The sequence below is a fragment of the Salmo trutta genome, chromosome 5 (genome assembly GCF_901001165.1).
Source record: "Salmo trutta chromosome 5, fSalTru1.1, whole genome shotgun sequence".
In the NCBI taxonomy this organism is placed as follows: Eukaryota; Metazoa; Chordata; class Actinopteri; order Salmoniformes; family Salmonidae; genus Salmo; species Salmo trutta.
In genome coordinates this window covers 51,841,523-51,865,205 of record NC_042961.1, presented here as the reverse complement: position 1 = coordinate 51,865,205, position 23,683 = coordinate 51,841,523, and the positions used below count along the sequence as shown (strand labels likewise).

The following is a 23,683-nucleotide window of genomic DNA, read 5'->3' as shown; positions in this document are numbered from 1 at the left end:
ATCAAAACTATGAAATAACACATATGGAATCATGTAGTAACCTAAAAAGCGTTAAACAAATCAAAATATATTTGAGATTTTTCAAAAAGCCACCTTTTGCCTTGATGACAGCTTTGCACACTCTTGGCATTCTCTCAACCAGCTTCATGAGGTAGTCACATGGAATGCATTTCAATTAACAGGTGTGCCTTCTTAAAAGTTAATTTGTGGAATGTATTTCCTTCTTAATGCATTTGAGCCAATCACTTGTGTTGTGACAAGGTAGGGGGGTATACAGAAGATAGCCCTATTTGGTAAAAGACCATGTCCATATTATCGCAAGAACAGCTCAAATAAGCAAAGAGAAACAACAGTCCATCCTTACTTTGACATAAAGGTCAGACAATATGAAAAATGTCAAGAAATCTGAAAGTTTCTTCAAGTACAGTCGCAAAAACCATCAAGTGCTATGATGAAACTGGCTCTCATGATTACCGCCACAGGAATGGAAGATCCAGAGTTACCTCTGCTGCAGAGGATAAGTTCATTAGAGTTACCAGCCTCAGAAATTGCAGCCCAAATAAATGCTTCACAGAGTTCAAGTAACAGACACATCTCAACATCAACTGTTCAGAGGAGACGTGAATCAGGCCTTCATGGTCGAATTGCTGCAAAGAAACCACTACTAAAGGACACCAATAATAAGAAGAGACTTGCTTGGGCCAAGAAACACGAGCAATGGACATTAGACCGCTGGAAATCTGAGTCCAAATTGGAGATTTTTGGTTCCACCCACTGTGTCTTTGTGAGACGCGGTGTGGGTGAACGGATGATCTCTGCATGTGTATTTCCCACCGTAAAGCATGGAGGATGAGGTGTGATGGTGTGGGGGTGCTTTGCTGGTGACACTGTCTGTGATTTATTTAGAATTCAATGCACTCAACCAGCATTCCTACCACAGCATTCTGCAGTGATACGGCATCCCATCTGGTTTTGGCTTAGTCCTACTATCATTTGTTTTTCAACAGGACAATGACCCAACAAACTTCCAGGCTGTGTAAGGGCTATTTTACCAAGAAGGAGAGTGATGGAGTGCTGCATCAGATGACCTGGCCTCCACAATCCCCCAACCTCAACCAAATTGAGATGGTTTGGGATGAGTCGGGCCACAGAGTGAAGGAAAAGTAGCCAACAAATGCTCAGCATATGTGGGAACTCTTTCAAGACTGTTGGAAAAGCATTCCAGGTGAAGCTGGTTGAGAGAATGCCAAGAGTGTGCAAAGCTGTCATCAAGGCAAAGGGTGTGTCACGACTCCTACCGAAGGTATCTCCCCCTCCTGTTCGGGTGGCGCTCGGCGGTCGTCGTCACCGGCCTACTAGCTGCCACTGATTCCTTTTTCCCCCTTTCCGTTTATTGTTTGCACCTGTTTTGGTTTGGGCTGATTAGCTGGTCTATTTTAGCCAGGAGGCCCGCCTGCTCTGTGTGCGGGATTATTTGATCTGTGTGTTGCTTGTTGTTGCACGCTCATGTGTTTTGAGATGCTAGTGCGTTGTTTACGCCGACCTTTTCTGTCCCCTGTGTTTGGGGCACTTTGGTTTTGTGTGCGCCCTGGATCGCTGTTGGGGCGGCTTGTGTTTTGCCATTGTGTTTTATTAAAGACACTACCCTGCATTCTCTGCTTCCTGCGACTGACTCCGCACCCACTACGCCCAAGCCTTACAGGGTGGCTATAAAATATATTTTGATTTGTTTTTTTATGGTTACTATGATTCCATATGTGTTATTTCATAGTTTTGATGTCTTCACTTTTGTTCTACAATGTAGAAAATAGTAAAAATAAAGAAAAACCCTTGAATGAGTAGGTGTTCTAAAACTTTTGACCGGTAGTGTAGTTGATATGAGTTGATTCTTTAGAAATGGTACACTCTGCCTTTTTAAGAACAAAGTTAGATGAACTTTCCAAATTGTTCCAATAATAGTTTAAACTAACTGAAAGTAGACTATGGTAAGCTTTAGTTTCAGTTCTATAATTATTTAAATAATTATGTTCACTAATTATATGTATGCATACTGTCTATGGGTAACATCCTTAAACACTTTTGGTTTGGTTCTTTTCTCTTAACATGATTTAGTTTTGTTATTAGCTAAGCTCTTTTCTCTTAACATTATTTCGTTTTGTTATCAACTAAGCTCTTTTCTCTTTATTTAGTTTTGTTATCAACTAAGCTTGTAAATGAACCAAGAAGAGTGAAAAGTCTTTCCTTTGTCATTACAGCATCTGTTCTCCAAAAGACAGTTATATATAATATGTTGTACTTAATTATGTGGTGTTCAACACAATCAACAGGCACTCACCAGACAATGAAGCTATCTTCTCATGAAGACAAGTATTCTCTACTATAAACAGAACATGAACATAAAACTTTGAGGTTTTTTAAAGCAATGTTTTATAACCGGTCTTCTCCAGTATATTCAGCTGTGTCAAAAGCCTTGTTTTTACCTGGTGCTGTTATGCATCATTGGTCCTGATCTTGTAGACATTAGACCACATTTTCAGATCTGTGTCTACACACACCCACTGTGTCTGCATTGTGACCAGATATCCTTGTTGTCCCTCCCTGTATGCAAATGATGACAGATATTCTTTTAAAATCATTTTAAGACACATATTGATGTCATAAGCCAATGTGCCTTCTGTCAATGTTTTTATAATGGCGGGATAATGATGATTTAAATGGTTTCACTGTCCAGATCTGTCTACTGGCAGGAAGCCTACCGGTTAGAGCGTATGAATGCAAGTTTGAATCCTGAGCCGACTAGGTGAAAAATCTGTCAATCTGCGCTTGAGCAAGGCACTTAACCCTAATTGCTCCATGTCAGTAATGGCTCATCTCTGGCTGTGACCCCACTCTCTGAGGGTGTTTCAGGGGGAGTGGGTTATGCAAAAAACACATTTCCATTTCACACCACACACTCGTACATGTTACACAAATGTACATGTGTCAAACAGGATGTAACGGCTGTCGTGAGAGAGAGTAGACCAAGGTGCAGCGGAGTTAGTGTTCATCATTGAATTTTAATTTAAGAACGATCACGATACAACAAAATAAGAAAACCGACAGCCAAACAGTCCTGTCAGGTGCAAAACACTAAACAGAAACAATTACCCACAAAACCCCAACGGAAAAACAGGCACTTATGTGTGACTCCCAATCAGCAACAACACTCTACAGCTGTGCCTGATTCGAAGCCACACGGCCAAAATCAATTAAACAAACCAACATAGAAAAATGCACATAGAACGCCCACCCAATGTAACACCCTGACCTAACCAAAATAAAGAACAAAAACCCCTCTCTATGGCCAGGGCGTTACAGTACCCCCCCCCCCCCCAAGGTGCGGACTCCGACCGCAAAACCTGACTCTGAAGGGGTGGGTCCGGGTGGGCCTTCTTACGGCGGCGGCTCAGGTGCGGGACGTGGCCTCTGCTCCACCCTCGGCGTCGCCCTCTTAGATGGCGCACCTGGCCGAGCCGAAGGTCTGGTGGGCGACCCTGACTGCGCCCGGCTGGCGGGCGGTGATAGCTGCGCCCGGCTGGTGGGTGGTGATGGCTGCGCCCGGCTGGCGGGCGACCCTGGTTGCGCCCGGCTGGCAGGCGGTGATGTTGCGCCCGGCTGGCGGGCGACCCTGGTTGCGCCCGACTGGCGGGCAGCTCTGGCGGCTCCGGACTGGCGGGCAGCTCCGGCGGCTCCGGACTGGCGGGCAGCTCCGGCGGCTCCGGACTGGCGGGCAGCTCCGGCGGCTCCGGACTGGCGGGCAGCTCCGGCGGCTCCGGACTGGCGGGCAGCTCCGGCGGCTCCGGACTGGCGGGCAGCTCTGGCGGCTCCGGACTGGCGGGCAGCTCTGGCGGCTCCGGACAAGCGAGACCCACTGGAGGCCTAGTCCTAGGAGGCGGCACAGGACGGACCAGGCTGGAGAGATCCACTGGAGGCCTGGTCCGAGGAGGAGGCACAGGCTTAACCAGGATGGGGAGACCCACTGGAGGCCTAGTCCTAGGAGAAGGCACAGGACGGACCAGGCTGGAGAGATCCACTGGAGGCCTGGTCCGAGGAGGAGGCACAGGCTTAACCAGGATGGGGAGACCCATTGGAGGCCTGGTTCTGGGCGCAGGCACAGGATAGACCGGGTCCTGAAGACACACTGGAGGTCTAGAGCGCACGGCCTGCACAACCCGTCCTGGCTCGATGCCCAATCTCCCCCGGCAGATGTTAGGAGCTGGGATGTAACGCACCGGGCTCTTCACGCGTACTGGGGACACCGTGCCCTTTACTGCATAACACAGTGCCTGACCAGTACTACGTTGCCTCCTGTAAGCACGGGGAGCTGGCTCAGGTCTCCAACCTGACTCTGCCACACTCCCCGTGTGCCCCCCCCCAAAAGAATGTTTTGGGGCTGCCTCTCGGGCTCTACCTGCCTCTCAGGCAGGTTGTCACAGTGGTCCAGCAATTGCTCCCATGTCCAGTCAATCCTTGACGCCAACACCTCCAGCGACCAGGATGCCATCTCATCCCAAGCGCGCTGCTTCCTATAGTCCTCCTTGACTTCCATCTGCCCTCTTCTCCGCTGCTTGGTCTTTTTGTGGTGGGTAATTCTGTAACGATTGTCTGGAAGAGGGGACCAAGGTGCAGTGGAGTTAGTGTTCATCATTTAATTTTAATTTAAGAACAAACACGATGCAACAAAATAAGAAAACCGACAGCCTGTCAGGTGAGAGTCCTGTCAGGTGCAAAACACTAACAGAAACAATTACCCACAAAACCCCAACGGAAAAACAGGCACTTATGTGTGACTCCCAATCAGCAACAACACTCTACAGCTGTGCCTGATTGGAAGCCACACGGCCAAAATCAATTAAACAAACCAACATAGAAAAATGCACATAGAACGCCCACCCAATGTAACACCCTGGCCTAACCAAAATAAAGAACAAAAACCCCTCTCTATGGCCAGGGCGTTACACAGGACAAATATAAGTACCCCCTATTCACACTTGTGAGATATCCAGACAGGATGTGTGAAGTTCTGATCCTAATCAGCTCAAAATGTGCCTTTTTGATCATCTACACCGGTCTACAAATATGAGCACAATCAGGACAAAGTTCACATCTTAGCACCATGTATAAACAGAGCTCAAATGTTTTCTCTATGAGGAAGGAAGGGTGTGGTTGTTGTTGAACCTTTTGAAACTGTGTTGTCTGCATGTGCCTTTCTCTCCTGCTGCCTTTTTTCACTCCTCTTCACCGATCTGTGACAACTGGTAAGGTGTAAGCAATAGCTCCATCTAGTTTCTGCCACATTGTTTTTACATCTCCAGTCCTAACAGATTTGTGGAGGGGAGAAAAGGAGAGCAGAGGGGAGGGAACATCTTCTAGTAATAAAACACAGCCATCTTCTATATTGTCCTCTCTGTAGTTACCCATAATCACATGACTTCTCATATCCTCCCAGACACATATTGTGGTTTGTCTCATCATGAACTTAGAAACAGTTGCTAGAATCTGTAAAACATCTTTGATTTCACTTCCCTTCCCTTCATAAAATTGCACATTGCTCAAATATGAATTACTATTCCTTCATTTGCATGTGTAGATCATTGTTTTGCTAATAGAAGTATTTGATTATAAGTATTGGATTATTATTTTGGATAAGCCTTGGCTATTTAAAGATACAGGAATAGTGTAATATGATGAAGTTAATGTTTTGGGTAGTTTTTAATGATTGTTTTGAAACAGTTAAGTATGGCACCACAGATCAGTTGTTGCATTTTTTGGTGCCCTGCTACCAGAGTCGACATGGGTTCGAGTCCGACCCATACACTTCTGACTCGACTTTATCTCGGGCCTAACACCCATGCCAATATATCCTCCAAACACCGGCTTCTCTGGCGTTATCACTTATTGGGACCCTAGGACTAAACACCTCCCTCTGCAACTGGATCCCGGACTTCCTGACGGGCTACCCGCAGGTGGTAAGGGTAGGCAACAACACGTCTGCCACGCTGATCCTCAACACTGGGGCCCCTCAGGGGTGTGTACTTAGTCTCCTCCTGTACTCCCTGGTCACCCACGACTGCGTGGCCAAACACGACTCCAACACCATCATTAAGTTTGCTGACTACAACAGTGGTAGGTCTGATCACCGACAACATTGAGACAGCCGATAGGGAGGAGGTCAAAGACCTGGCCATGTGGTGCCAGGACAACAACCTCTCCCTCAATGTGAGCAAGACAAAGGAGCTGATCGTGGACTACAGGAAAAGGTGGGCCGAACAGGCTCCCATTAAAATCAATGGGGCTGAAGTGTAGTGGTTCGAGAGTTTCAAGTTCCTTGGTGTCCACATCACCAACAATCTATCATGGTCCAAACACACCAAGACAGTTGTGAAGAGGGCACGACGAAACCTTTTCCCCCTCAGGAGTCTGAAAAGATTTGGCATGGGTCCCCAGATCCTCAAAAAGTTATACAGCTGCACCATCGAGAGCATCTTGACCGGTTGCATCACCGCCTGGTATGGAAACTGCTCAGCATCTGACCGTAAGGCGCTACAGAGGGTAGTGCGTACAGCCCAGTACATCCCTGGGGCCAAGCTTCCTGCAATCACAATCAGACGTAGACTGTTTTCTCTTCTACCGCACGGCAAGCGGTCCTGGAGCGCCAAGTCTAGGACCAAAAGGCTCCTTAACAGCTTCTACCCCCAAGCCATAAGACCGCTGAACAATTTATCAAATGGCCACCTGACTATTACATGGACCCCCCCCCACCCCCTCCATTTGTTTTGTACACTGCTGCTACTCACTATTTATCTATGCATAGTCCCTTCACCCTTACCTACATGTACAAATGACCTCTAACCTGTACCCCCGCACATTGACTCAGTACCAATACCCCCTGTACATATCCTCGTCATTGTTATGTTATTGTGTTACTTTTTATTATTTTTTACTTTTAGTTTATTTGGTAAATCTTTTCTTAACTCTTCTTGAACTGCACTGTTGGTTAAGGGCTTGTAAGTAAGCATTTCACGGTAAGGTCTACACTTGCTGTATTCGGCGCATGTGACAAATAACATTTGATTTGATTTATTGTAATATTTTATCACCCACAGCCTGCACTCGGAATGACTGCTATGGTGAAGGACTTCACAAGCAAGACTACCTAAACCATCTAAATTGGAACAACCATCTCAGTAATGGGTGTAATAAGTACAACCCCTTACAGATTGGATTAGTTTAGAAAACTGTCAGTTGTTTATCTTTGTATAGTATAACTGTCTGGAAAAAGCTGACTATCCTGTTTAATCTTGCATTCTAAATGCCTGTGTTTAAGATGAGAACACTTATTGGCAAATCTAAATGTTTTAGTTTTAAACACAGTCATTTAGATAATAAATATGTCACATGTTTCATGGTTTCACCTAGTATACTGTCTACGCTGAGTGTACAAAACATTAAGAACACCTTCCTGATATTGAGTTGCACTCCCTTTTGCCCTCAGAACAGTCTCAATTCGTTGGGCCATAGACTCTAAATGGTGTTGAAAGTGTTCCACAGGGATGCCTGCCCATCTTGACTCCAATACTTCCCACAGTTATCAAGTTGGCTGGATGTCCTTTGGGTTTGGACCATTCTTGATACACATGGTGAACTGTTGAGCATGAAAAACCCAGCAGCGTTGCAGTTCTTGACCCAAACCGGTGCGCCTGGCACCTACTACCATACCCCGTTCAAAGGCACTTAAATATTTTGTCTTGTCCATTCACCTTCTGAATGGCACACATACACAATCCATGTATGTTTCTCAATGCTTAAAAATCCTTCTTTAACCTGTCTCCTCCCCTTCATCTACATTGAGCATGGTTACATGCACACAATAATGAAATAATTGTGAAAAGTCTGATTAATATAATAGTTTGATTAAAACGTTTACATGCTTTGCAAGAAAAACAATTTCCCTAACAATCTGGTTTATATGGACACATCTGAAATCAGGCTACCTGATGGCACTGATAAATGGAGAAAATCGGCAATCAAAATAATGACACAATACCTGTTAGCAAAGGTGTCAGCTAGATATGACGTGCAGGAGCTTGCAGGGATTTGTAGTTTTGCCTGATGTCTACTTTGATGCTAAATAGTATTTTCAAATCTGAGAGTAAATAAATCCGAATATATTGATAAAAGTCCCCTTGTCTGAGAGTTACATGGTTATCAAAACGTCACGCCAAGGTAAGCCACACAGCCCTTATTTTAAGTGTTTCTAAAATCACTATGGGAAAAATCCATAGTGGAAAAACGATTGTAACCATTTCCTTGTTTGACCGCTAGGTTTTATGGGTATTATGACACCTCCACTGTGGGGCTCCATACTGTACCTAAGAGCCAATCCCCATGATGCGAGCTCACCCACCTTAAACACATGGCAGTCTTCCTGAAGTCCTCATTCACCCTCCGATACTCTGTGTAGTCTGGTACAAATCCAAAATAGATTCATTAGTTGTCAATGGACACTTCCAGACGTATGAAAATAAAGATGTGTGAAGAAATGCTATAACTTTGTATCGGCAGAATGCTCACAGACAAAATGTTTGTTATGTTTCCCATTGCCATAGTAACATTGTAAGTACTGTTCGACATTTGTTTGGACAATAATAATCTAATGGCTAAAGGTGTGTGTGAGAAGTTATAAAGCACTTTTAGAGAAGAAGAGTGAGCAGAGGTCAGAGATTTAAATAACTCAGCTCCTCACCGACAAGGTTCTCCGGGTGTTTCAGCTTGATGATGTGTTTCGAACCCTGAGCAGTCGCCTCCATCCTCCTCACATCCACGGCTCACCGGCCTCTCTGTCCATCCAACCTGTCAATAGTCTCCTTGGGGAGCCTCTCCACACACACACACACACACACACACACACACACACACACACACACACACACACACACACACACACACACACACACACACACACACACACACACACACACACACACACACACACACACACACACACACACACACACACACACACACACGCTATGAAATTAAACTCCTTACTGTCCTGAAGCGACCTTATAAGTGTTGTCTCCCACCTTGTCCACAATCCCCTCCACCAGAGTTTCTCCTTATCTGAAAATGTCTCTTGATCTTCTCCATGTCTTTGTCAGAGTTTATTTTCCTCATCTCTCTTCAATCCACTGTGGCAACCCTGGCACCATTGTACTGTAGCATTGTCTCTGAACAGTTGTTTGAGTATGTGTGTGGAGTTTCTTATCTTGAATCAAAGTCATCCATAACATTTTAACTTTAATTTTATTTTTTGTCCACTCATGTCTCTGGCCTGTTATTCCGGTAAACTTATACACAAGCAGTGACACATCTTTGTGTTTAGAAAAATATCAAAGGCTAATATAATACAATATCAAAATTGAATATGGGAAAGGAAACAGATATTGCTTATAGTTACAGTATTAACAAGAAAAGGGTTCAAATGCATGTATGACTATAAAAAAATCTAACTGAAAAGATGACAAAGATCCATGACATTGACTGTTGCCAAAAATCAACTGAGTCTGAAGTGAGTAGCACCTACACTACAAAGTATGTGGACACCCCTTCAAATTAGTGAATTCGACTATAAGTGTATAAAATCAAGCACACAGCAATGCAATCTCCATAGACAAACATTGGCAGTAGAATGGCCTGTACTGAAGAGCTCAGTGACTTTCAACGTGGCACCGTCATAGGATGACACCTTTCCAACAAGTTGTTCATCAAATTTCTGCCCTGCTAGAGTTCAACTGTAAGTGCTGTTATTGTAAAGTGGAAATGTCTAGGAGCAACAACAGCTTAGCCGCAAAGTGGTAGCCCACACAACCTCACAGAACTGAATCGCCAACTGTTGAAGCAACGTCAGAACAAGAACTGTTCATCGGGAACTTAATGAAATGGGGTTTCCATGGCAGAGCAGCCTCACACAAGCCTAAGATCACCATGCGCAATGTCAAGCGTCAGCTGGAGTGGTGTAAAGCTCGCCGCCATTGGACTCTGGAGCGGTGGAAATGCGTTCTCTGAAGTGATGAATCATGCTTCATCTGGCAGTCTGATGGACAAATCTGGGTTTGATGGATGCCAGGAGAACGCTGACTTCCCGAACGCATAGTGCCAACTGTAAAGTTTGATGGAGGAGGATGAATGGGTCTGGAGCTGTTTTTCATGGTTCGGGCTAAGCCCATTAGTTCCAGTGAAGGGAAATCTTAACGCTACAGTATACAATGACATTCTAGACAATTCTGTGCTTCCAACATCGTGGCAACAGTTTGGGGAAGGCCCTTTCCTGTTTCAGCATGACAATGCCCCCGTACACAAAGCGAGGTCCATACAGAAATGGTTTGTCGAGATCGGTGTGGAAGAACTTGACTGAGCTGCGCAGAGCCCTGACCTCAATCTAATCAAACACTTTTGGGATGAGTTGGAACACCATCTGTGAGCCAGGCCTAATCACCCAACATCAGTGCCCGACCTCACTAATGCTCTTGTGGCTGAATGGAGGCAAGTCCCCGCAGCAATGTTCCAAAATCTAGTAGAAAGCCTTCCCAGAAGAGTGGAGGCTGTTATAGCAGCAAAGAGGGGACCAACTCCATATTAATGCCCATGATTTTGGAATGAGATGTTCAACGAGCATGTAGTGTATTTCATTAATTATGTTTAAATCACCATGCTTCTCCTATTGCTGACAGGAAGGGCGTCAGCGTGTCCTGCACAACTGGGTCATTGCGTGGTATCTTCTTCATGAGGTCTCGTGTTTTTGTGATTGATTTATTAAATCCAAAGGTTTTTATCATCATTTCTGCGACATCCAGTCGTTCTGCATGTTCCAGATTTCCCCTGGGGATTTCAGTCAAAAAGCTTTTCAGTTTCTTGAATTCATCTTCAAGGAGTTCACACAAGATGTTGTAAAGTGTGTCCTGCCACTCCTCCTTTACGGTGATTCCTAATATGATAGAAATATAGGATTATAATTTTGAGCTCTATAAAATGTTTTTGTTTACTAAAATAACAGCATCAAATACTTTGGGGGTATAATTAGGCCTTCTGTACAATAACTGTATTGTATTATTTTATATAATATTCTCGAAAAATACAGTGGTGTAAAGTACTTAGGTAAAAATACTTTAAAGTACTACTTAACTCGTTTTTTTAGGGTATCTGTACTGTACTTTACTATTTATATTTTTGACTACTTTTACTTTTACTTCACTACATTCCTAATGAAAATAATGTACTTTTTATGCCGTACATTTCTCCTGACACCCAAATGCTTAGCAGGACAGGAAAATGATACAATTTACACACATCAAGAGAACATCCCTGGTCATCCCTACTGCCTCTTATCTGGCAGACTCACTAAACACAAATGCTTTGTTTATAAATGATGTCTGAGTGTTGGAGTATGCCCCTGGCTATCTGTAATTTTTTTTAAATAAAAAATTGTGCTGTCTGATTTGTTTAATATAAGGAATGTGAAATGATTTATACTTTTACTTTTGATACTTAAGTATATTTAAAACCAAATACTTTTAGACTTTTACTCAAGTAGTATTTTACTGGGTGACTCACTTTTTTTCTATTAAGGTATCTTTACTTCTACTCAAGAATGACAATTGGGTGCTTTTTACACCACTGGAAAAATACAACATAACGTTAACCTGTTAGGGATAGGGGGCAGTATTTACACGGCCGGATAAAAAACGTACCCGATTTAATCTGGTTATTACTACTGCCCAGAAACTAGAATATGCATATAATTATTGGCTTTGGATAGAAAACACCCTAAAGTTTCTAAAACTGTTTGAATGGTGTCTGTGAGTATAACAGAACTCATATGGCAGGCAAAAACCTGAGAAGATTCCTTACAGGAAGTGGCCTGTCTGACAATTTCTTGGGCTTCTTCACTCTCTTTATTGAAAACTGAGGATCTCTGCTGTAACGTGACACTTCTTACGGCTCCCATAGGCTCTCAAAAGGCGGCAAAAAGCTGAATGATGTCTTTGGAGCCCCTGGCTGAAAAACATTAGCGTATTTGGATGATGGTCGATCAGAGTACAATGAGACTGAGGCGCGTGCACGAGGCGACACCATGTTTTTATTTTCTCTCTCTTTGAACTAAATCAGGGTTTCCAGGTCGGAATATTATCGCTTTTTTACGAGAAAAAATGTTTTGTCACGAAACGCGTCGGGCACGTCACCCTTCTTTACCCTTCGGATAGTGTCTTGAACGCACAAACAAAACAGAAGATATTTGAACATAACTATGGATTATTTTGAACCAAACCAACATTTGTTATTGAAGTAGAAGTCCTGGCAGTGCATTCTGACGAAGAACAGCAAAGGTAATCCAATTTTTCTTATAGTAAATCTGACTTTGGTGAGGGCTAAACTTGGTGGGTGTCTAAATAGCTAGCCCGTGATGGCTGGGCTATCTACTCAGAATATTGCAAAATGTGCTTTCACCGAAAAGCTATTTTAAAATCAGACATAGCGATTGCATAAAGGAGTTCTGTATCTATAATTCTTAAAATAATTGTTATGTTTTTTGTGAACGTTTATCGTGAGTAATTTAGTAAATTCACCGGAAGTTTGCGGTGGGTATGCTAGTTCTGAACGTCCCATGCTAATGTAAAAAGCTGGTTTTTGATATAAATATGAACTTGATTGAACAAAACATGCATGTATTGTATAACATAATGTCCTAGGATTGTCATCTGATGAAGATCATCAAAGGTTAGTGCTGCATTTAGCTGTGGTTTGGGTTTATGTGACATTATATGCTAGCTTGAAAAATGGGTGTCTGATTATTTCTGGCTGGGTACTCTGCTGACATAATCTAATGTTTTGCTTTCGTTGTAAAGCCTTTTTGAAATCGGACAGTGTGGTTAGATTAACGAGAGTCTTGTCTTTAAAATGGTGTAAAATAGTCATATGTTTGAGAAATTGAAGTAATAGCATTTCTAAGGTATTTGAATATCGCGCCACAGGATTCCACTGGCTGTTGAGTAGGTGGGACGAAGCACAATACATGTTTCACTTCTATTATGATGCTAACCTACATTTTTCAAAACTAGCCTCTAACAATTTCAACTTCTAAACTTCTTCCACTACCGTAAAAATACTTTTGGACAGCTGAAGCAAGTACAACACTTTTCTTATTTTTAGAAAATACAATGTAACAATACCAAATTATCAAATTTTTTAGTTGTGGGTTAAATAAACATTTGTGAATGGAGCTATTCAAATGAGGCCAGCCCCATTCTTCCGCCTCTGCGTCATAGAGACAGGGCCTTTTCTCTGCATTTTATTTACTGATTTGGAACCTACTGTATAATAATGGCTTAGTTATGCAATACAATCAGAAAACATCCTCCACAAATATCTATTTAAAAACTTTAAATGTGTACTTACTATTAGTGTGCAGTTGCCTCATTTCAACATGTACCTGTTGATGGACTGTGCCCTCAATTGCTTTGCGCTGTGTTTGGGAAATGCCTCCACTTGTGTCTTGTCTCCTATTCATGTTCACTGGTTCTTGAATGGTACCATAGCCATCTTGCTTTTTCAACTGTTTCTTCAACTTTTTTATCTCTTCATCTCTCTTCTCCAACACTTCCTTCAACTTTTTTAAAGCTGTTGTTTCCTCATTGCTTTCTTTTTCTAGCAGAGGATGTTTCTGGTCGTCTTTTTCTGGAGATTCTGGACAATTGGTTGGGGTCTGATCGTCTACTTTTGGCAGACTAAGAAGAGACTGTAGTCTTGCTATTTCCTCATCCTTCTGTTTACTGATCTCCTCCAGTTCTGTGATTTTCTTTTTAAGGGACTCCTTGGATTCGTCATTGATACATGTTGACAGACGTGACTTCATTTTTCGAATTGTTTTCAAAATGTTTGCGTTCAAAGTTATCTTGCTGTTCAACCTCTTCGATATTCTACATTTTACATTTTAGTCATTTAGCAGACGCTCTTATCCAGAGTGACTTACAGTAGTGAATGCATACATTTCATTTTCATTTCATACCTTTTTTTTTTTTTTGTCATACTTGGCCCCCCGTGGGAAACGAACCCACAACCCTGGTGTTGCAAACACCATGCTCTACCAACTGAGCTACGGGGAAGGCATATCGATGGCTTCTTGCTCTATGTAGAAATTCTCACATTCGTTTTTAAGAGACATATTCTCTAATGTCTTCATCAACTCCATGCTCTGCTCCTTGCATGGCTTGTTGTCATAGAGAACATGACACCTGTTTCCACATTTCCAAAGCAACTCTTTGAAATCACATTTCATGTTCTCCTCACTGAGGCCATGTTGAGACATGTTTTCCCCTAATGTGAACAACACCACTGTATAATTCCATACCCTCGTGGTAAGCAGGTCTTCCAGTATATTCTGATCACTCTCATTAAAAGTAGATTTGTCAGAGGGGCAATTAATAACCAAGAGGACTGCATTGGGTCCATATTTACATGATTTTACAGATTCTTCAATCTGCTTTTTTATCTTTGTTTCACTATTATAGAGTCCAGACTTACTCCAGCCTGGAGTGCGGATCACAGTTATTTTCTGATTTATTTTCTTCACACGTTGTTTATTACTGAATATCCAGAAAGAGAACTTCTTGTCAAGGATTATGTTTCCTACAGTACTTTTTCCAGCACCATGACCTCCAATAAGCACAACATCCAAACGATTGAACAGGACCTCTGGTGGTGGTTTAGTAGAGAAAAGACAAACAGAAAAACAGTGAGATTTTATTTTGTGAAGTAATATGATAACAGACAGTATGATAACTAATGGCATTATTTTTTCCTCCAAATCTGCAAACAGGAAACAGTATATGCAGTACATGCACAGCATTTGTTTATTCCTAGATTATAATGAAACGATTTAACATCTGCTGATTTAGATATAGTAGAAAGTATGCATGATTTAGGCCCCAATTCAATCACATAAAGACAAACCACACTGCTGGTTCAATCAAAATTGTATTTGTGTCAAAATCGACGGATATGTCAGATATTGTCAATACGTTGGCTATTGACTCAACAACACACCTGTCTGTAAAATACAACATTAATATTCGAAGTGAATACGCAGTGTGTTATTACTTGTCTGTAATTGATTGAATTGGGGCCACAGGCATGATCATTTCTTAAAGGAGTAACATACCCTCTTCATATAACTCTTCATTTGTAATTAAAGGATCCTCATCAGTGGCTGGGGAGAGGACACAGACATGCATGGTTATTTATTATTTCATATGAATTCAACAATTATTTTGATTCAAAGTTTTGAATTTATGGTTGCAAGTAATGATAGAAATCTAGTACTGTCTGAAACATACATGTTTTACTTTGTCTGCCTCCCATACTGCATGTTATGTATGATTTTTGTCTAAAATCCACTGGATCCACAGGAAACACCGCACATTCCAACTGATTGATGACAATGGCAACCGGGATCTTTATATCAAACTATGGAGAGAGGACACATTGGGAGTTAGTCATAAACTAAATGTAAAGAAAATGTCAACTTTTAGGTGTTTCTCCCCAGTGCTTCACAAGGACTACAGAACCTGTGTTGTTTGGAGACCGCCAATCTGGCACTTGTTGCAGTTTAATATTTCATATTTATTTTCAATAATAGAATAGGTTGTTATCAGTGAACGAATTGGACTGAATTAGTGTCAGGACAGTAAGAACAAGAAAAAACAAGGCTGTGACCTCAGCCATTTCCATTCGAAATAAACGCTCTGTAATGGAAATGGTAAAATAAATTGTTAACAGCATCAAGAGTAATGACTCCTAGATATTTTTTAGATGGTAACAATAGTAATCAAATGTTTATAATAATAATACTAATACTACTTATTAAACTAATTATAATGACAGTATAATAATCAACTTTAGAAAATACATAGCAAACACATTATGTGAACGGGGCGGCAGGTTGCTGTTCACCTAGTGGTCTCGGGGAGTCGAACCAATCTGCTGATGTGCCCTTGAGCAAGGCACTTAACTATAATTGCTTCTGTAAATCGCTCTGGATAAGATTGCCAAAATGTAAAATGTACTGCATGTAGATCGTTCATGTTGAACTACACAAAATTATCTGTCCATTGTGTCACAATACAAATGGGGTTCAGTTGGTAGAGCATGGTGTTTGCAACGGCAGCATGGTGTGTGCAACGCCAGGGTTGTGGGTTCGATTCCCACGTGGGGCCAGTACAAAAAAATGCATGAAATTAAATGTATGAAATGTATGCATTCGCTACTGTAAGTTGCTCTGGATAAGAGTGTCTGCTAAATGACTAAAATGTAATGTAAATGTAATAGGTTCATTCTACTCAAGACAACAGTCTATTCAAATCTACACAGATTACACACCCAATTCTACAGAGAGTACACACGCTATTATTTCAGCCCTTTATTTGATATGTAGAATCAGCTGAAATGCATTCAGCTGTGTGTATAGAATATACTTAAGCTATATGGCCAATATACCACGGCTAAGGGCTGTACTGATGCACGACGCAACGTGCATTGCCTGGATACATCACTTAGCCGTGGTATATTGGCCATATACTGTACCACAAACCCCCGAGGGGCGTTACTAACATAATTACAACATTAAACATAAATGTTTTGTCATACCAGTAGTATACAGCATTCAGACAATTTATATATCACTTTTAAAGGACCCAAAGTCACTTCACATTAGTTTAAAAGAAACACAAGAAGAAGAAAAAACTGTCCTCAAACCACCCAGTTTATAAATGTACATATAGCACTGTACACAATTTTCTGTACATTGTCTTGCAGAAAAATGGGGTCCATTCTACTCAGGAGCACCAATAGTCTCCAGAACCTACATGTACTTGTCACGTCCTGACCAGTAAAAGGCGTTGTTTGTTATTGTAGTTTGGTCAGGGCATGGCAGGGGGTGTTTGTTTAGTGTGTTTCGGGGGGTTTTGGGCAATGTTCTATGTTAGTCTATTTCTATGTCTGTGTCTATTCATTCTATGTCTATGCTTAGTTTATTGGGTTGACCTTCAATTGGAGGCAGCTGTTCCTCGTTGCCTCTAATTGAAGGTCCTATTTAATAGGGGTATTTGTTCATTGGGATTTGTGGGTAGTTGTTTCTCCGTATAGTAATTTTGTCCTTACGGGACTGTTTTTCCGTCGTTGTTTTGTTTCAGTGTTTCTGTATCAGGTGACTTCTAAATAAAGAAGAAGATGAGCACTCACATTCCCGCTGCGGTTTGGTCCGCTTTGTACGACGAACGTGACAGAACTACCCACCAACAACGGACCAAGCAGCGGAGGAAGGAGCAGCAGAGGAGCTCGATGGATTCATGGACATGGGAGGAAATATTGGACGGAAAGGGATCCTACACATGGGAGGAGATCCAGGCTGGAAGGGATCGCCTCCCATGGGAACAGGTGGAGGCAGCCAGGAGAGCGGAGGCAGCAGGAGATTGGAGAGAACACTATGCTGGGACACTGCTGGCAAGGAAACCCGAGAGGCACCCCCAATAATTTGTTTGGGGGGGGCACACGGGTAGGTTGGCTAGGCCAGGACTGGGACGTGAGCCAACTTCCCGTGCTTATTACGAGGAGCGATGGATCAAGAGAGCACCGTGCTATGCGGAAGTGCGCACGGTCTCGCCCATCCGCACGCCCAGTCCAGTACGTCCTGTTCCTGCTCCTCGCACTAGCCTTGAGGTGCGTGTCTCCAGTCTGGTACCTCCAGTACCAGCCCCACGCACCAGGCACCTAGTGCGCCTGCCCAGTCCAGTACGTCCTGTTCCTGCTCCTTGCACTAGCCTTGATGTGCGTGTCCCTAGTCTGGCGCCTCCAAAGCCAGCACCACGCACCAGGCCTCCAGTGCGTCAGCCCAGTCCAGTACGTCCTGTTCCTGCTCCTCGCACTAGCCCTGTGGTGCGCGTTACCAGTCTGGCGCCTCCAAAGCCAGCACCACGCACCAGGCCTCCAGTGCGTCAGCCCAGTCCAGTACGTCCTGTTCCTGCTCCTCGCACTAGCCTTAAAGTGCGTGTCTCCAGTCTGGTACCTCCAGTTCCAGCCTCACGCACCAGGCTTCCAGTGCATCAGCCAAGTCCAGTTCGTCCAGTTCGTCCTGCTCCTGCCCCTCGCACTAGCCCTGTGGTGCGTGTAAATAGTCTGGCGCCTCCAAAGCCAGCCCCACGCATCAGGCCTTCAGTGCCCAATCCCCGTCCAGAGCTTCCGACGACAGTACCCCATCCAGAGCTTCCGACGATCCTTCCCCGTCTACAGCTTCCGGCGACAGTTCCCGTCCAGAGCTTCCGGAGACAGTTCCCCATCCAGAGCTTCCAACGACAGTTCCCCGCCCAGAGCTTCTGGCGACAGTGCCCCGTCCAGTACTTCCGGCGATGTTCTACAGTCCGGAGCCTGCAGAGACGGCCCACAGTACGGAGCCTGCAGAGACGGTCTACAGTCCGGAGCCTGCAGAGATGGCCTACAGTCCGGAGCCTGCAGAGTCGCCCTACAGTCCAGAACCGGCGCAGCCAGAGTCGCCCTACAGTCCGGAGCCGGTGCAGCCAGAGTCGCCCTACAGTCCGGAGCCGGCGCAGCCAGAGTCGCCCTACAGTCCGGAGCCGGCGCAGCCAGAGTCGCCCTACAGTCCGGAGCCGGCGCAGCCAGAGTCGCCCTACAGTCCGGAACCGGCGCAGCCAGAGTCGCCCTACAGTCCGGAACCGGCGCAGCCAGAGTCGCCCTCCAGTCCGGAGCTCCCAGAGTCGCCCTCCAGTCCGGAGCTCCCAGAGTCGCCCTCCAGTCCGGAGCTCCCAGAGTCGCCCTCCAGTCCGGAGCTCCCAGAGCCGCCCTCCAGTCCGGAGCTCCCAGAGCTGCCCTCCAGTCCGGAGCTCCCAGAGTCGCCCTCCAGTTCGGAGCTGCCAGAGTCGCCCTCCAGTTCGGAGCTGCCAGAGTCGCCCTCCAGTCCTGAGCTCCCAGAGTCGCCCTCCAGTCCTGAGCTCCCAGAGTCGCCCTCCAGTCCGGAGCTCCCAGAGTCGCCCTCCAGTCCGGAGCTCCCAGAGTCGCCCTCCAGTCCGGAGCTCCCAGAGTCGCCCTCCAGTCTGAGGTCTCCAGCAACGCGCATCAGCCCGAGGTCTCCAGCGACGTGCCTTAGCCCTGAGCCTTCAGCGGGGGTGGACAGGTTAGGTTGGGGACTAGGGCCGGAGCCTGAGCCACCTCCATAGTAGGAGGATTGGGGAGGGGGGGGTGTGTAGCACAAGAACCGTCGGTGACGGTGGCCACCCTCCCTTCCCTCCCTTTAGTTTGGGATTATTTTGGTTTTGGGGTTTATTTTTGTTTTTGATTGAGGTGCATCCGGGGTCTGCACCTTTTGGGGGGGGGGGGTACTGTCACGTCCTGACCAGTAAAAGGGGTGTTTTGTTATTGTAGTTTGGTCAGGGCGTGGCAGGGGTTGTTTTTTTAGTGTGTTTCGGGTTTTTTTGGGCAATGTTCTATGTTAGTCTATTTCTATGTCTGTGTCTAATCATTCTATGTATATGCTTAGTTTATTGGGTTGACCTTCAATTGGAGGCAGCTGTTCCTCGTTGCCTCTAATTGAAGGTCCTATTTAATAGGGGTATTTGTTCATTGGGATTTGTGGGTAGTTGTTTCTCCGTATAGTCATTTTGTCCTTGCGGGACTGTTTTTCCGTCGTTGTTTTGTTTCAGTGTTTCTGTATCACGTGACTTCTAAATAAAGAAGAAGATGAGCACTCACATTCCCGCTGCGGTTTGGTCCACTTTGTACGACGAACGTGACAGTACTGTGACGTAGGATTCTTGCTATAGTCATGAGAACCTTAAAGGTACAATTTAAAATTATTCATGTGATTTACCTTTTTTGTCTTTAAAATCTATAATAAATAGCAGAAACTATTGTACACTCACTCCTTCGTTCTACCACTACAGGCCACCTTGTCATTTCAAGAATCAAGCTCCGGAGCGTCGACAACAGCGCCTTCTCCAGGGTTGCACCCAGACTCTGAAACTCCCTCCATCGCTCTATTTCAGTCCCATCTCAAGACCCATCTCTTCACCATGGCCTACCCATAACCCCCTGTCGAACACGGCCGCTGTCTTTCTTGTTCTGCCTGTACACACTTAGAAAATAATGTTCTTCAATGTTTCTTTGGTAAAGGTGATGGTTTTATGTGGAACCCTAGAATTTACTAAACCATCTTATTATAGTCCCAAGGTCAGCCATGTTTATCATCCATGGTTTGCCTGTACTATGATAAGAGTTTTTGTAAAACAATGAATGGCCAGACACAAATATTGTCTCCCCTACAAGTATAGTCAGAGTAATCAAAATGATGTTGAAAAGACGTCTATAATATGTATTTTCCCAGATATTGAAGGTATTCAATTTAGGTTCAGAGTGAAAGGTGAAGGAATGTAATCTCTGGACGTTGAAATCAGGTTTATTTTCGGTTCTGAATGAAAGTTGAAAAGATGCTATGATTGGTTCAGATTTGGTCTGAACTGGATCAAAAAACAACATCTGCGGACGTGTAAATCAAGGCCGGTCGGGACTTCACCAAAAAACAAGTCCGGACAGGGCAGAAAAAAGACGTCCAGAAGGCGTTAGCGTCGGTCCATTAATACTGAGGTATACAGCAAGGATGAGCAACTACAGTCCTCGGGGGCCGGAGTGGTGTCACACTTTTTCCCGTCCCAAATCAACACAGCTGATTAAACTAATTGCATTCTAAACTGAAGATCATGATTAGTTGGTTTCAGATGTGTTAGTGTGACACCAATCAGGCCCCAGAGGACAGTGTTGCCTGAAATGCAATTTTAGGAATCCCATCTGTGGTAGGCCTACCATATGTAAAACACCCCCAAAAAATATGGCCATTCTGGACACAAACAAAAGACCTCAGCCCATGCTTTAATTTTTATAGGCAAGTCAGTTAAGAACAAATTCTTATTTTCAATGATAGCCTGGGAACAGCAGGTTAACTGCCTGTTCAGAAATACACAGCTCGGGGATTTGAACTTGCAACCTTCCGGTTAATAGTCCAACGCTCTAACCACTAGGATACAGAAAAGGCCACATACTCTTTCTACCATATCCTCTATCTGCTACATGATTTATGTTAGAATTCTTTTTCGACGGAATGTAAGTCATTCATACAGAGTGACTTACAGGAGCCAGTAGTGTTAAGTTACTTCCTCAAGGGAACATCTGTTTTTCACCTAGTCAGCTCGGGGATTCTAACCAGCGACCTTTCGGTTACTGGACCAACGCTTTTAAGCCACCTGCTGCCTCTACATTGTAATTATCACACACATTGCATCTTCTTACACACAATAATGTTCTACTGTATAAAGTACCAAATAACGGTTCTTTGGCTTGGAGCCATAGTGGATCCCTTAAAATATAGAACTAACTATACAGTAGTGAGTCTACATGCAAAAGTGAAATTGGTGTATTTATGCTGTTTTTCAAATGTACAGATCACTTTATACATCTTCCCAAAGAAAGAACCGGTAGTTTGAAAACTTGGCATAATAATTCTCTCATGTTGCTTTGTTGACAATATGACAACACAATAACACCCTCTGTCTGGGAAAACGGCAAATAATGTTATATAAAATATGTTCTATTTAATTATCTGTTCAACACAATCAACAGGCACTCACCAGATAATGAAGCCATCTTCTCATGAAGACAAGTATCCTCTACTATAACAGAACATTAACGCAAAACTTCATGACGTTTTTTAAAGCAATGTTTTATGACAGATATTCCACATGCATCTGCACAATCTGTTCAGCTGTGTCTAAACGTGTTCTGCTATGACGAAGGAATGGCGTGTTGAAACCTGTATGTTAAAATCTCTCTCTCCTCCACCACCCATCTCGGGTCTCTCTCTTGTCTTTTGGCTGCACGTTTCATTCCAAGGACATGTTCCCTTCACTTTGCCTTCGTTCACTCCACTTCACAGATCTGAGATTACTGGTAAGGTGTAAGCAATAGCTCCATCTAGTTTCCGACACATTGCTTTCACATATCCAGTCCTATCAGATCTGTGAAGGGAGTAAACTGGAGCAGAGGGGAGGGAACATCTTTCTGGCATGAAGCACAGCTATTTTTACCTGTCATGTCCTGACCAGTAGAGGGGGTAGTTGGGTCAGGACGTGGCAGCAGGGAGTGTGTGTTTTTTATTGTTTCATTGATTTTGGCCGTGTGACTTCCAATCAGGTACAGCTGTAGAGGGTTGTGGTTGATTGGGAGTCACACATAAGTTGCCTACGTTTCCTTTGTGTTTCGTGGGTAATTGTGCTTGTCATTGTGGTTGCACCTGACAGGACTGTGTTGGCTGTCAGTTTTGTTGTTTTTGTAAATTGCATAGTGTTCGTGTAATTAAATATGACGAACCCTAACTCCGCCGCATTTTGGTCCACTTCTTCCTCAGACAGCCGTTACATAACCCCAGTTCTCTCTGTAGTTCCCTGTAGTCACGTGACTTCTCATATCCCCACAGACATGTTGTGGTTTGTCTCATCATGAAAACAGAAACAGTTGCTACACTCTGATCATAAATCTGCACTTAGAGCACAAATACAAATTACTTTGTTACTTATTTGCATGTGTAGATAATGGTTTAACAAATAAAAGTATAGGATTCTAAGTATTGGATAATTATTTTGGATAAGCCTTGGATATTTAAAGATACAATAGTGTAATCTGATTAAGTTGTTGTTTTGGCAAATTTTTTATCCTTGTTTTGATACAGTTAGGCATGGTACCACAGATCAGTTGTTTTTATTCATTTGGTGCCCTGTGCTTCAGAGAAAAACAGGGACTTTTCATAAAGCAGTTAACTGGAATAGAGGGGCCTGTGTGGTCCGGTGTTTACATCTGTTGAATGTACAGAGGCTATCAAAGTCCACATGGGTTTGAGTCTGACCCATGCACTTCTGACTAGCATACTCCCATAAACCTGGGGTAGGCAGTCATTGTAAGTAAGAATTTGTTCTTAACTGACTTGCCTAGTTATATAAAGGTTAAATAAAAAAATAAAACAATTTAAACCTGCACGTATGCACTCAGGAACGCACAGATCTCAAATTTTGGGGTTTGGCAATATTTTTTACTGATACAGTATACTTATCCTAGATAACTATTATCCTGGATAACTATTATACTCAGAAGACACACGCAATTATATTAATGTCTTCTTTTTAACATTTGATTTCAGGGATGTAAGTATTTTTCTTTTTAGTGCCATAAAGGTTCCATTTAGAACCTTATGAGCATGGCTCTTTACAGAACCTTTAAAAAAGGTATAACACCAACAAGGGTTCTGCCATCGTTACGAGTCAAATAACCCTTATTACATAGAACCATTTGTTTAAGACTAGTTCCTCAGAAATATTTGACCTGAGTTGGTTTAGAATAGCTTTCTACCGTCTTCTAATAGTGACTTCTCATACAGAAACGGCTGCAAATGTCTGCAAAGCATCTTTGTGCAGGTGCAAGGATACACATCGACCAACAGTCTCACCACATTGTAGGGTATGTTTCATGAAGACGAAGA

At 43.6% G+C, this 23,683-nt stretch overlaps 2 protein-coding genes and 1 long non-coding RNA gene across 5 annotated transcripts; all 3 read right to left on the bottom strand.

Annotated features, from left to right (window-relative positions):
* Positions 1-4,492: 4,492 nt before the first annotated feature.
* On the bottom strand, positions 4,493-8,977 carry LOC115194441 (uncharacterized). 2 transcript variants are annotated; one of them, XR_003878361.1, is made up of 3 exons: positions 8,786-8,977; positions 8,447-8,504; positions 4,493-4,644 (listed from the first exon to the last, which is right to left on the bottom strand). It is a non-coding gene; the product is annotated as an uncharacterized LOC115194441 (long non-coding RNA). The 2 variants fall into 2 exon arrangements; XR_003878362.1 differs by lacking the exon at positions 4,493-4,644 and adding an exon at positions 5,219-5,356.
* Positions 8,978-10,737: 1,760 nt separating this feature from the next.
* On the bottom strand, positions 10,738-14,108 carry LOC115194440 (uncharacterized). Its single transcript, XM_029754138.1, has 2 exons — positions 13,495-14,108; positions 10,738-11,026 (listed from the first exon to the last, which is right to left on the bottom strand). The coding sequence occupies exons 1-2, from the start codon at positions 13,949-13,951 to the stop codon at positions 10,746-10,748; spliced, it is 738 nt and encodes a 245-aa protein (XP_029609998.1). The 5' UTR covers positions 13,952-14,108; the 3' UTR covers positions 10,738-10,745.
* A 15-nt stretch (positions 14,109-14,123) lies between these two features.
* Positions 14,124-22,145, bottom strand: LOC115194439 (GTPase IMAP family member GIMD1-like). 2 transcript variants are annotated; one of them, XM_029754136.1, is made up of 5 exons: positions 21,783-22,145; positions 19,855-19,935; positions 15,432-15,561; positions 15,257-15,304; positions 14,124-14,790 (listed from the first exon to the last, which is right to left on the bottom strand). In XM_029754136.1, the coding sequence occupies exons 1-5, from the start codon at positions 21,804-21,806 to the stop codon at positions 14,192-14,194; spliced, it is 882 nt and encodes a 293-aa protein (XP_029609996.1). In that variant the 5' UTR covers positions 21,807-22,145; the 3' UTR covers positions 14,124-14,191. The 2 variants fall into 2 exon arrangements, with proteins under 2 accessions (XP_029609996.1, XP_029609997.1); XM_029754137.1 differs by lacking the exon at positions 19,855-19,935 and having other exon boundaries at positions 21,783-22,143.
* Between the last annotated feature and the right edge of the window lie 1,538 nt (positions 22,146-23,683).